This window comes from Callithrix jacchus, chromosome 13 (assembly GCF_049354715.1).
Source record: "Callithrix jacchus isolate 240 chromosome 13, calJac240_pri, whole genome shotgun sequence".
Taxonomy (NCBI): domain Eukaryota; kingdom Metazoa; phylum Chordata; class Mammalia; order Primates; family Cebidae; genus Callithrix; species Callithrix jacchus.
The window spans coordinates 4173205-4187724 of NC_133514.1; the positions used below are offsets into that span (position 1 = coordinate 4173205).

General features: G+C 52.4%; 1 protein-coding gene across 6 annotated transcripts in view; it reads left to right on the forward strand.

Moving 5' to 3' along the window:
• Positions 1 to 14520, forward strand: part of DLGAP2 (DLG associated protein 2) — a 923452-nt gene that overhangs the window by 505779 nt on the left and 403153 nt on the right. For all 6 annotated transcript variants that reach the window (XM_054243655.2, XM_054243654.2, XM_054243652.2 and 3 more), the window contains one exon: positions 11918 to 11950. In XM_054243655.2, the coding sequence (XP_054099630.1) occupies positions 11918 to 11950 (33 nt within the window). The remainder of the gene's footprint in view (positions 1 to 11917; positions 11951 to 14520) is intronic.

Genomic DNA, 14520 nt, shown 5'->3' on the forward strand with positions numbered 1-14520 from the left:
TTGACATTGGATGGATTTCCCAGAGAGGCTGTGCAGGCTGAGCTCAGCCACGGTGCAAGAGCAGGGCCTGGGGGACATCCTGCTTTTAGGAGAGAGGCCCTTTATGCTGCTGTGACATTGAAGAGACTGAACTGGGACAAAGGCTGAGAACAGCAGACATGGAGCTGGACACGTGCATCCTGCATGCCGCTCTGGGGAGGGCGGCTGGATGAAGGAGAAAGCAACGCTCTGCCCTTGCCTGCTTTGCTGCTGGAGAGAAGAGAGTGGCAAGAACTCCACAGGCTCAGGACTCAGTATTGGGACCATATTTCAGGAGCAGAATCGTGGACTCAGAAATGGGCCACTGGGCCTGCCTGTGGGACCCGTGTGACCATCTCAGACCTGCGTGAGTGAGGGTCCCACACGATGGTCTCAGGCCTGTGTGAGCGAGGGCCCCACGTGATGGTCTCAGGCCTGCGTGAGCGAGGGTCCCTGTGCCCCTCATTTGCCCATGGGTGGAGCTTACCCTCCACATCTTCCCACCTGGTTCCTGATGTGTTGACCTCTTCAGGCAGTTAACTGCTGAGGCCGAAATACAACTTTCTTCTGTCTCTGCTCCTGTGTATTTCTCATGTGCAATAAAAAGATGAGAAAGAGGCCGGGCGCAGTGGTTCACGTCTGTAATCCCAGCACTTTGGGAGGCCGAGGCGGGTGGATCACGAGGTCAACAGATCGAGACCATCCTGGTCAACATGGTGAAACCCCGTCTCTACTAAAAATACAAAAAATCAGCTGGGCATGGTGGCGTGTGCCTGTAATCCTGGCTACTCAGGAGGCTGAGGCAGGAGAATTGCCTGAACCCAGGAGGCGGAGGTTGCGGTGAGCCGAGATCACGCCATTGCACTCCAGCCTGGGTAACAAGAGTGAAACTCCGTCTCAAAAAAAAAAAAAAAAAGCTGGGAAAGAGGTTGCACAGCACAATCTTCTGCTTGATGAAACATTTTGAAGTTTTAAAAACAAAACTTGTATAATTGCTTATATGACTGAATGGCTGACCACAGGCAAATCACTTCATTTCTGCAGGCATTTTTTTCCTGAACTGAATGAAGGACATAAACAAGCTGATTATTTACACACAGCTGTTGTGGAGTTGGGAAGATTGGAGTCATGTGCAGCACTAAGTTTCATGGATTAACAGGACAGAAAAATGAACTATTGATTGTCCCAGGGTGGGCCGTCTACTTTTAGGCTAGTTTTTAACCCTGGGTACACATCTGCCAGGCAGTGAGCTCTTGTGTGGGTTGAATAATACTGAGACCTTGTTTTTCCTTAGAGATTTTAATAAATTATTTAACTTTCTTCCTTTTTTTTCTTTACATTTTGAGCCAGAGTCTCGTTCTGTCACCCAGGCTGGAGTGCAGGGATGCAATCTTGGCTCACTGCACCCTTCACCTCCTGGGTTCAAGCGATTCTTCTGCCTCAGCCTCCCCAGTAGCTGGGACCACAGGTGTGCGCCACCATGTCCGGCTAATTTTTGTATTTTTGGTAGAGACAGCAGGGTTTCACCATGTTGGCTAGGCTGGCCTCAAACTCCTGACCTTGGTGATCTGTCCGTCTTGGCCTCCCACAGGGCTGGGATTACAGGCATGAGCCACTGTGCCCAGCAGTTATTTAACTTACTTAGGCTAAGCTTACTCTGAGGGTAAATCTGCTCCCCGGAAACACCCTGAAGTCAGATATGCTATTTCAATCGTGAGCAGAGAGGCTGAGCTGTGAGCTCACAGTTTGTCTCCAGAGCAGCTCGAGCGCCGGGTCTGCACACTGCGCACTTCCTCCTGCCACAGCCGCGGGACCAGGGGCTCCAGAATAAAAGCTCTGGGAGCCAGAGACAACCCTGTGTTGATGGTAGCCGGCCCCAGCTGAGGAGCAATGCTAGGACCACGAAGGTGGTTCGGTCACGTTCGTTGAAGGAAGAAGGCAGTGAATGAATGTCTTTTCTGAGGATAGCTGAGCATCCTCGTGTCCATCTGGCCATAAGAACTTGGTGGCATTCACACGAGGATCCAGAGCAGGTAGTTACCCAGGACCAGAAACGGTGGCTGCAGGCGAAGAGAGGACACCCTGCCTCCCTGTCTGAGCTTCTGACGTTCACGTTTGTTCCCTGCACTTCCTTGCTTTAGCGAAGCCTCTCACTCCTGGGTCTGTCGTCACATATTTTTCAGTTAATTAAAAAAAATTGAATGAGAATTGAATTTGAATGCAATTATATAATTGAAGGAAGTATCCTACACATGATTCATTAGTTAACAGTGGAGCACGTTTACTGTCGGTGCGTTTCCTGGTTACAGTCAGGCATCGGAGACGAGGGGCTACAGTGTGAGAAATGTGCCGTTGGCGGCTTTGGGGTGTGGTCTTCATTTGCACAAATCTAGGGATATAAGCACAGTGTGTGATGCGGCTTCGTTGCACACTGGGGAAATCTGGGCGAATCTTTAGGGGCTGACTTTGTGCTACAGGTAACTTGTCTTATACATTGACTATTTGCAGTTTAAACACTGGTTTTCAAGTTAGAAATGAACACGTTTGCCGAGAGCTTCACTTTATGTTCATTTCTCCCTTCCTTAACCCGTGAAACCGGCACTACTGTTGCCACAGTTTCTCCCTGAGAAATAATTTCTAGGAATTCACTGTCATTCTGGGCTTTTACTTCGCATTTATAAATATACATGACTCGTGTGTTGGAATATTATCAACGACTCTCTCCTAGCGTGGTACCTGACAGAAGGTAGGTTTTCTATAAATATTTATTAAGTCAGTATTAAAGAATGCACATCCAAAAATAAAAATGAGATAGTGTTTTGCCTTTTGCCCTTTGTGTTTTTAATGTTTGACAGTTTTCCATTTTAGCAGATAAGATTCCATAGCATCCACAGATATTATTTATTTATCTATTTTTGAGGCAGGGTCTCCCTCTGTCCCCAGGCTGAAGTGCACTTGTGTACTGTGGCTCACTGCAGCCTCAAATTCTTGGACCTAAGTGATGCCACCTCGACCTCCCCAAGGGCTGGGATTACAGGCAGAAACCGCTGTGTCTGGCTGATTGCAGTGTATTTAGGCGTCACTCAGTTGATGATTGGTGGAGTTTTTGGCCTCTGTCGAGTCACGTTGGAACGCAGTCATGGTGGAACGCCGTCAGGTTGGAATAGAGGCACATTGTCACATGGTCATCGCCGTGTCGTCCTGTTGCCACGCAGTCATGTGATATAATCATGTTATTGTTACACAGTCATGCTGCCAGAGTCCAGTACCTCATAGTCATATTTTCCTGCAGTCATGTTGTCATGGGAGTGTGTGATCATATGTTCATGTTGTCACATTTGTCATGTGGTCACATTGCTATGTAGTCATGTTGTGATCATGGAGACATGGAATCCTGTCCTATAGCCATGTGGCCATGTTGTCATATAGCCATGTGATCCTGGAGACGTGGAATACTGTCATACAGCCACGTGGCCATGTTGTCATACAGCCGTGTGGTCATGGAGACGTGGAATCCTGTCATACAGCCATGTGGCCATGTTGTCATACAGCCGTGTGGTCATGGAGACATGGAATCCTGTCATACAGCCACGTGGCCATGTTGTCATACAGCCATGTGGTCATGGAGACATGGAATCCTGTCATACAGCCCTGTGGCCTTGTTGTCATACAACCACGTGGCCATGTTGTCATACAGCCGTGTGGTCATGGAGACATGGAATCCTGTCAGACAGCCACGTGGCCATGTTGTCATACAGCCATGTGGTCATGGAGACATGGAATCCTGTCATACAGCCACATGGCCATGTTGTCATACAGCCGTGTGGTCATAGAGACATGGAATCCTGTCATACAGCCACGTGGCCATGTTGTCATACAGCTGTGTGGTCATGGAGACATGGAATCCTGTCAGACAGCCCTGTGGCCTTGTTGTCGTACAGCCATGTGGCCATGTTGTCATACAGCCGTGTGGTCATGGAGACATGGAATCCTGTCATACAGCCCTGTGGCCTTGTTGTCATACAGCCACGTGGCCATGTTGTCATACAGCCGTGTGGTCATGGAGACGTGGAATCCTGTCATACAGCCACATGGCCATGTTGTCATACAGCCGTGTGGTCATGGAGACATGGAATCCTGTCATACAGCCCTGTGGCCTTGTTGTCATACAGCCACGTGGCCATGTTGTCATACAGCCGTGTGGTCATGGAGACATGGAATCCTGTCATACAGCCACATGGCCATGTTGTCATACAGCCGTGTGGTCATGGAGACATGGAATCCTGTCATACAGCCCTGTGGCCTTGTTGTCATACAGCCACGTGGCCATGTTGTCATACAGCTGTGTGGTCATGGAGACATGGAATCCTGTCATACAGCCCTGTGGCCTTGTTGTCATACAGCCACGTGGCCATGTTGTCATACAGCCGTGTGGTCATGGCGACATGGAATCCTGTCATACAGCCCTGTGGCCTTGTTGTCATACAGCCGTGTGGTCATGGAGACATGGAATCCTGTCATACAGCCCTGTGGTCATGTTGTCATACAGCCGTGTGGTCATGGAGACATGGAATCCTGTCAGACAGCCACGTGGCCATGTTGTCATACAGCCGTGTGGTCATAGAGACATGGAATCCTGTCATACAGCCACGTGGCCATGTTGTCATACAGCTGTGTGGTCATGGAGACATGGAATCCTGTCAGACAGCCCTGTGGCCTTGTTGTCGTACAGCCATGTGGCCATGTTGTCATACAGCCGTGTGGTCATGGAGACATGGAATCCTGTCATACAGCCCTGTGGCCTTGTTGTCATACAGCCACGTGGCCATGTTGTCATACAGCCGTGTGGTCATGGAGACGTGGAATCCTGTCATACAGCCACATGGCCATGTTGTCATACAGCCGTGTGGTCATGGAGACATGGAATCCTGTCATACAGCCACATGGCCATGTTGTCATACAGCCGTGTGGTCATGGAGACATGGAATCCTGTCATACAGCCCTGTGGCCTTGTTGTCATACAGCCACGTGGCCATGTTGTCATACAGCCGTGTGGTCATGGCGACATGGAATCCTGTCATACAGCCCTGTGGCCTTGTTGTCATACAGCCGTGTGGTCATGGAGACATGGAATCCTGTCATACAGCCCTGTGGTCATGTTGTCATACAGCCGTGTGGTCATGGAGACATGGAATCCTGTCATACAGCCACGTGGCCATGTTGTCATACAGCTGTGTGGTCATGGAGACGTGGAATCCTGTCATACAGCTAAGTGGCCATGTTGTCATACAGCCGTGTGGTCATGGAGACATGGAATCCTGTCATACAGCCCTGTGGCCATGTTGTCATACAGCCACGTGGCCATGTTGTCATACAGCCGTGTGGTCATGGAGACATGGAATCCTGTCATACAGCCCTGTGGCCATGTTGTCATGCAGCCGTGTGGTCATGGAGACATGGAATCCTGTCATACAGCCACGTGGCCATGTTGTCATACAGCCGTGTGGTCATAGAGACATGGAATCCTGTCATACAGCCACGTGGCCATGTTGTCATACAGCCGTGTGGTCATAGAGACATGGAATCCTGTCATACAGCCCTGTGGCCATGTGGTCATGGAGACATGGAATCCTGTCATACAGCCACGTGGCCATGTTGTCATACAGCCATGTTATGGAGACGTGGAATCCTGTCATACAGCCCTGTGGCCTTGTTGTCATACAGCCACGTGGCCATGTTGTCATACAGCCGTGTGGTCATGGAGACGTGGAATCCTGTCATACAGCTAAGTGGCCATGTTGTCATACAGCCATGTGGTCATGGAGACGTGGAATCCTGTCATACAGCCCTGTGGCCTTGTTGTCATACAGCCACGTGGCCATGTTGTCATACAGCCGTGTGGTCATGGAGACGTGGAATCCTGTCAGACAGCCCTGTGGCCTTGTTGTCATACAGTCAGTTGTCATCTCATCCTAGGGCCATGATTTCCCACAGTGACGTCGCGTTATCACACTGTCGCATGGCCATGTAGGCATGCTGCATATTCTTGCATCATGTTGTCTCAGGGTCACGTGTCCTATAGCCACGTCACATTATTATGTGGTCATGCTGTCGTGTTGTCACATGGGCCTGTTGTGTTGTCTCACAGTCATGGGGTCACAGTCAAATTCTTACTGTCCCACTGTTGTGTTTTCACCTGGGCGTGTTGTATTGTCTCAGTCATGCTGTTACACTGTCATGTTGTCACGTGGCCTGTTGCGTTATCACAGTCATGGTGTCCTGTGTCATGGGGCCACAGTCACATCCTCACACTGTCACACTGTCGTGTTGTCACGTGGCCTGTTGTGTTATCACAGTCATGGTGTCCTGTGTCATGGGGCCACAGTCACATCCTCACACTGTCACACTGTCGTGTTGTCACGTGGCCTGTTGTGTTCTCACAGTCATGCTGTCCTGGGTCATGGGGCCACAGTCACATCCTCACACTGTCATGTCACGTGGGCCTGTTGTGTTCTCACACTCATGGTGTCCTGGGTCATGGGGCCACAGTCACATCCTCACACTGTCATGTCACGTGGGCCTGTTGTGTTCTCACACTCATGGTGTCCTGGGTCATGGGGCCACAGTCACATCCTCACACTGTTACACTGTCGTGTTGTCACGTGGCCTGTTGTGTTCTCACAGTCATGCTGTCCTGGGTCATGGGGCCACAGTCACATCCTCACACTGTCATGTCACGTGGCCTGTTGTGTTCTCACAGTCATGGTTTCCTGTGTCATGGTGTCACAGTCACATCCTCACACTGTCACACTGTCGTGTTGTCACGTGGCCTGTTGTGTTCTCACAGTCATGCTGTCCTGGGTCATGGGGCCACAGTCACATCCTCACACTGTCATGTCACGTGGGCCTGTTGTGTTCTCACACTCATGGTGTCCTGGGTCATGGGGCCACAGTCACATCCTCACACTGTTACACTGTCGTGTTGTCACGTGGCCTGTTGTGTTCTCACAGTCATGCTGTCCTGGGTCATGGGGCCACAGTCACATCCTCACACTGTCATGTCACGTGGCCTGTTGTGTTCTCACAGTCATGGTTTCCTGTGTCATGGTGTCACAGTCACATCCTCACACTGTCACACTGTCGTGTTGTCACGTGGCCTGTTGTGTTATCACAGTCATGGTGTCCTGTGTCATGGGGCCACAGTCACATCCTCACACTGTCGTGTTGTCACGTGGCCTGTTGTGTTATCACAGTCATGGTGTCCTGTGTCATGGTGTCATAGTCACATCCTCACACTGTCACACTGTCGTGTTGTCACGTGGCCTGTTGTGTTATCACAGTCATGGTGTCCTGTGTCATGGTGTCACAGTCACATCATCACACTGTCACACTGTCGTGTTGTCACGTGGCCTGTTGTGTTATCACAGTCATGCTGTCCTGGGTCATGTGGTCACACGGTTCTGTTATATCGTGTGCTTGCACAAGTGAGTGCCTGTTCACACAGTCTTGACAAAGGGTCATAGTTTTGCATAGTGCTGTGTAAGAAGTGCTGGCAAGGCCACCGGGTGCCACGGCTGGGCAATATCTGTGGCAGCCTGCCAGGCCTGCTGTCATCTAGAGCTCCTGCTGAAGCTGGACACGGGGCCTCTAGGTGGCTGCGGACACGGAGCCTTTCTTAATGAGCACAGCAGAGCATCCTGCCATGTGCTCTGAGACTTGGAAGAGGAAAGACGTCGGTGGATTTCCCTCCCTCTCTCTTAGTGACTGTCGCAGCTGGAGGGAGGCAGAGGAGGACAGAGGATGGGGGAAGCAGCAAATCAGTGCAATTGTCATAGCAGCCAGATGCTGGGCCTCGCGTCTAGGCACCCCCATGGGCCTCCCAGTGCCAGCCCTCCTCCTACTGCCCCTTTGCTGCCTGCACGGCCCACGGCAAATGCCACCCACGCCGGGCCTGTCCCCACCTGGCTTCCTGTAGAAGGGGCAGGGATGCTCTTTGCATTCACGGCTGGGTTGGAACCAGCTTCAGGAACGCGGTGCCATCCCCAGCAACGCTGAGCTCGGTCTTGCCCTGAGGAGCTCTGGCCGAGGGCCCAGGCTGTGTCCACCACGTGTGGCTGCAGCAGCTGGGGGGTCCCATGTGTGCTGTTTCTTCTCGGGGCTCCAGGAGAGCTGCAGTGCTCTGTAATCTCCCAGTCCTTCCGCTGCTGCTGTGCACCCCTCCCCGGGTTGGTGGCAGGAGGGAGGATGGGTGCTGTGGAGGCCGCCACCATGCAGAAGCCAAGAGAGTGTGAGCTTGGGCCACAGAGCTCAAAGCTGCCTCTCCAAAAACGTGCATAGACTTAGAGTAGCCTCTAGAGATAAAACACCTTATGCATTTACCCAGGAGATGCAGCAGGCTCCTCTTTTCTGGGAGATCAAAATAAGGTGCACACTTTGTGCCAGAAGACACTGGCCAGGCTTGTGCTCTCCGCATCTGGAGCTTGGGGAAGGAGCCGGTCCTCATGGGGGCTGTGTGTGCTGCACGGACAGCTTCACACACAGCATCGCCAGGCGGATTTCTCCATCCGTGTCCATCAGCATAGATCAGTGTGGTCCCTAGTTTAAATGAGACTGCACTAATGATGAATCCACAGTGTATGGAGTTTGATTCTCCTCTGTATTGTGAATATTTTCTTACTTGGGGAAGAATTCCTGGAAAGGGTCCTTGATGCTGTTAGTGAGCCTGCTGTGTTTTCAGCTTGCTGGGTGATTTTAAGCACATGTGACCTGTGATGAAGATGAGCTCTGTGGGGAAAGCCTTAAATGCTGGTCAGTTTCGATGCACATTTTGGTTCATGTTGAGCGAGAGGTGCAGAAGCAAAGTCCCTGATCCACGTCTGAGTGAGCCACCGCGTGAGGCTTCCAGTCCCTCCTGGGGGCCTGGAGCGGGAGGCAGCCACGGCCGGGGACCCGAGTTGGACCCAGTGTGACTGCGGGTGTGGCGCTGAGTGCAGGTCACAGAACCCAGCCTCCTGGGTCTCAGTCGGCCTCTCCCTTCCCTGAAATCAGTGCCTCCACAGGCACCATAGTGAAGTCAGCGTCTGCCCTGCACTGGAGGGACCCTGGACTCATCCAGGACTCCACTCTGTCCCTGGCGTGTGGCCTCTGATGGGTCCACCAAAGCCTCGTGGTCTCCTCCACGTGGGAGGCCAGAGTGGAACCCACAGTTCCTGACACTGTGTTTACTTTGTGTTCCTGGGTGTCCTGCCAAGGTCTCAGTGGTCACATTTAGAAACTTCTCGATTAAATAAGATGAAGTGGGCTCCTATGTCATGGGACTCCCCACAACCTCTGGTTTGGGAGTGATTCTCATGAAGTTACCATGGAGGGTGATCATCGGCACATTTCCTTTTGGTTTGGGGAAAATTAAGTGATCTGTGGCCTGAGACAGCTTCTTGCATCTTGATACTAAAACAGGCTTTCAGGATCTCTTGCTCTTATTTAAAGCAGTTTTTTGTCCATATGACTCAGTGGCTTCTTTCCCGGGAGACTCTTGCCCTAGTTCTTCTCAGGAAGAGACCAGAAACCCCCTTCAGGTTTCTGGAGGCCGAGTGTGCAGAATTGTTTCCTTCTGGTTTCCAGCTTCCCTGGTCCATGTAGTTCACTCCGGCAAAACCCAGTCCTGGCAGCACACTGCACACCTGCCAAGCCTGCTCCTGGCATTTCCTCCTTGGCCTCACTCCCCGGCCATCCCATCCAGTCTCTCCAGCCCAGCACTCTGTGTGTGCATAAGGGCCCAGTCGTGCCTGCGCCTCCTGCGGCTGGATGCCAGTACGGGGAGTCTCACCCTAGAACCTGAAGGGAAACTGAGTCACCAGTCCCTCCGTTCCCACTTTCTGCAGAATGTATGAAGGTGGTGCCTGCGTTTCTGGGTTAACTAAACCTGAGGTCTGCTTCAGTGATGGCAGTGATGGGATGGCCCCAGCCTGCGCTGGCTGCCCATGTGTCCTCAGTGACAGGAGCCCCTGCATCCTCCACAGGCTTTGCTGGTGGTGGTGGCCGGGATGGAGGTAGCCCTGTGTGTGGACCAGTACCTGGCCATTACTCTCATACTGAACCACGTGGCCATGGGCCCAGGGCTCCTGTGTCCGAGGGCTGCTCCTTGAGGTCTTCCCTGCAGCCCCCAAAGTCTTCTCTCCCCTCTGCTCCACCGGTGCCCGTGAAGGCAGGTGCGACCAGAAGTGTCCGCTTGAGGCATGTGGCTCTGTCTCCCTGAAGTCTGGAGAGCTCAGTCAGTCAGTTTTAAATGACAGTTCATATTCTTTTCTTTCTGCCAGAACATTCTCCCACTCTCCCACAGAGCCAGACCTGCCGCAAACACATGGGCCCTGTGTGGGCTCTGTCCCTGCCCACCCAGCCCAGCCACCAAGGTGACCTTCTGAAGGAACCATGAGCCCCTGTGAGGCTCTGCCCCAAAAACGACTTTTGCTTCCTAACGTTTATTTTGAAAACCTCAACCCCTTTTGCGACATTCCATTCCCTCCTGAACGCTCTCCACTCACCTCCCTGCCTCCCTGCCTCCCCAGTGCCGTCCCTCCGGGCAGATGCTGCTGCCATCCCCTGCCTGCTCGTCTCGTTCATGCCCTTCCTGGGATGTCTGTGCTCCCTCCCCAGATTCCCATTTAAAATCCTGTTAGTCCTTCGGGGTCCAGCCCAGATGGCATCACGTGGCGTCTCCTCTGTGGGCCCAGCTGTCACCTGGATGGCAGAGGGTGCACCGCTGTGGCTGGTGTGGAGGAGTCGGTGTCTTCCAGGGGGCCCATGCGGGCAGCACTGTCCCCATGGCCTTGATAGCTGACACATGTACTCCTTCACCCCTCCCACCCCTGTGACCTCAGAAGCCTCGACACTAGATCAGGGCTAGGGGGTTAGGTCACCTGCCCACACGTTCTCAGGAGAGTGGATGGTAGCTGGCTTTGAACCCAGGCCTACGTGGCCCCCAAGTCTGAATTCTTTCCCACAAAGCCCTTGTGCCTGTGCTGATGATGCACTTGCTACAGCTCTCCTGTGTGAGGATGAATTGCAAATGCCGTGCTCCCAGAGTATCTGTGTCTATCCTACAGGCAGAGCGACATTCACAGTCACTCATGGACCTTCTTAAAGAAGACTCAGTCAGTACCCAGGGATTCCAGAGCTTTCCTGAAATCTAATAATACACTTCTGCTCATGAATTTTGTGCCTGAAAGGAGACAGAATAGCTGTAGCCAAAGTCGAGATTTCAATATTGAAATTGTGATAAAATATTCATTTTTGCTTCATCTAGGTAGTTTGCATTTAACCATATACAATGAAGAAAGTGTGTTTGCTGTGTGCATGTGACAGAGAGGCCGTTATGACCAAACACTCACTCCTAAGTGGGAGCTGAGCAGTGAGAATACAGGGACACAGGGAGGGGAGCATCACACACCAGGGCCTGTTGGGGGGTGGGGGGCAGGCGGAGGAAGAGCATTAGGACAAATGCCTAATGCATGCGGGGGTTAAAACCCAGATGACAGGTTGGTAGGTGCAGCAAACCACCACGTCACACGTATATGTGTGTAACAAACCTGCACGTCCTGCACACGCATCTCAGAACTTAAAATTTAAAAAAATTTTTTTAATTCTCAAAAATAAAATTGTAAAACATGTGCCAAGGGTTGTGGTTGAAATAGCGGTTGCTGGCGTGCAGGTCAGAGCCGGCTGTGTTTACGGAGGAGCCACTGGCGTGGCCTGGCCGCATTGTTGCATGGCCCGGCCGCATCGTCGCGTGGCCCGGCCACATCGCCTCAAGGTTGTAGTTTTGTTATTGCTGCTGCTGAAACGTTTTAACCGCATGGTTGAGTCCCCTGTTGTAACAGCTTCTCTCTGTCTCTGTTTTCAGAGTCGCAGTGCACGCTCTGCGGGGAGCCAGAAGGTGAGTACTTGACGTGCTGCCTGGGGTGGGCATGGCCACGCGGCTCACAGATGTGTGGCTGGCGACAATCTGGCATGAAGCGTGTTGGAGAGAACCGCGAATGTGGAGGACGCGTTCTGCATGCTGTTTGAAATGAGCGTGAATAACATAACTGAAGCAAAGGGCGGGATGGGCATTAGGAATGAGCAGCTCAGCTCTGAAGAAGAGTTGGCATTACCATCAGACTGAGATATTTTCTTCATGATGGTTTCTTGTTCTGGGTTAACGTGTTTTCTTCAGTTCCTGCGAGGTAACACATGCCGACAGGCTTACTGGCTCTGAGTGCCTCCGCCCGGGGTGCCAGTGAGCCACGGGCTGAGTGGGGCTGGGGAGCCCTTCCCGGCAGTGGGCGGCTCAGCCTGAGAGTGTGTGGGGTCATTGCTGTGGTGAGTGATGGTCACCAGTGTGTGATTATTTAACTTTCAGCCCAAGTCTCATGTTTAGAGCATGCAGCGAAGCGGGGCTCCTGAGCCTGTGATTTATTGACTGTGTTGGGAATTAGTGAAAGCAGCATTTATGTGATATTTTCCAGTGGTCTAATTAGAGAGAATAAGAGAATGTGTACGCACCTGACCCTGTGAATGGGGACTCTGAATGAACCACAGCTTTGATTTGGAGGTCTGCTTTCAGTAGAAAGAGGCAAACTGGCTAGAAAACGAGTCAGCCTCAGGAACTCGGGACACAACCAACCCCAGGAACATGCCTTTGGGTCACGGCCCAGCCCAGGTCTGCTCCCACCTGGTGAGATGATGCCGCCCCGTGACTCTAGGAGCCGAAAGGGAAAGGCTTCTGTATACTCAGGGCCTCAGAAGCTTCATCACATCCCCTGGAAAGGCTCTTACCCACAAGTTAAAAAATACAAAGTGAATACAGGGTTAACTTGGAACTTCTATCGAAGACTCAGTTTCCATCATTTGGTGGTCAATAGAGGTATGACAAAGTTTTAAAACCTTTTCCTATGTCATTCAGTCGGCATACAATACATAGATGTGTCCATGGGAAAGTCAGTGACTGTACATTTGAAAATCTTAAGCTTCAGTTTTATCCAAAATATCAGACTTTGGACCCTTGGCATTTCCAGAGTCAAAAGGTGATGGTTTAGCATCAGGCGGGTGGGGGCTCTTCCTGGGTGGAGACTGGGATGCTGGTCTGGGTGTGGCCCAGGCCACCTGAGAGGGGGAAGCCATGTCCTTCTCCTGCAGACACCCAGGCTGCAGCACAGGTTGATGAAATCCTCCACCCTGTCTGTGGGTGTTTGAGTTCTGTTATTTCTTATCGTTGTAACTTCCGTTGTCACTCCCACCATGGAACCGCGCATCATGCTTTGCCTTCATGTTTCATTCTCTTTCCCCCAGGGCCCCTATCCAGAGTTTTCAGCGTGTGAGAGAAATGGTGAAATATAAAACCTTGTATACAGTGGTTTAAACACATGCATCACGTTTTTTGTCTCCTCGTTTCTAACAAGTGTCTGCCTCAGCCAATGACAGTGGCCATGTGGGGTGTGTTTTGTGGTCACGTGCCACTTAGTGCTGCAGTGGAAAGAGCTTGGTCCCAATACATCAGAATCAATCATGTTTGAGGTGAGGGTTTGGACTGAAAGAAGGCTGGTAAATCAGCCCAGAGTCCTGGTAGGGATACTGGATGATTTCTGGGAATATCCGAGGTCATGGGATTGACTCTGTAAGGAACCCTGGCTCTCCCAGGCTGCCCTAAGACTACCATCATTGTCTTGGACGTGGGGAAGTGGGCTGCTCCCTCAGGGCACTCCAGCCAGGGTCTGTGGCTTCTCAGGCCTAGCACCACCGGATGGATGTCAGACCAGAGCACACTGCTAAACAATCCCAGAGCACCTCCCCTGGTCACCGTGGGGTCCTGGACAATCCCGGGGACACATCCCCTGGTCACTGCGGGGTCCTGGACAATCCCGGGGACACATCCCCTGGTCACTGCGGGGTCCTGGACAATCCCGGGGACACATCCCCTGGTCACTGCGGGGTCCTGGACAATCCCGGGGACACATCCCCTGGTCACTGCGGGGTCCTGGACAATCCCGGGGACACATCCCCTGGTCACTGCGGGGTCCTGGACAATCCCGGGGACACATCCCCTGGTCACTGCGGGGTCCTGGACAATCCCGGGGACACATCCCCTGGTCACTGCGGGGTCCTGGACAATCCCAGGGGCACCTCTCCCAGTCATGACGGGGTCCGGACAATCCCAGGGGCACCTCGCCCAGTCATTACAGGGTCCTGGACAATCCCAGGGGCACCTCTCCCAGTCACTACAGGGTCCCAGACAATCCCAGGGGCACCTCTCCCAGTCATCACGGGGTCCGGACAATCCCAGGGGCACCTCCCCTGGTCACCACATGGTCCTGGACAATCCCAGCTGCACTTCCTCCAGTCACTACGGGGTCCCAGACAATCCCAGGGGCACCTCTCCCAGTCATCACGGGGTCCAGACAATCCCAGGGGCACTTCCCTTGGTCACCACATGGTCCTGGACAATCCCAGCCACACCTCCTCCAGTCA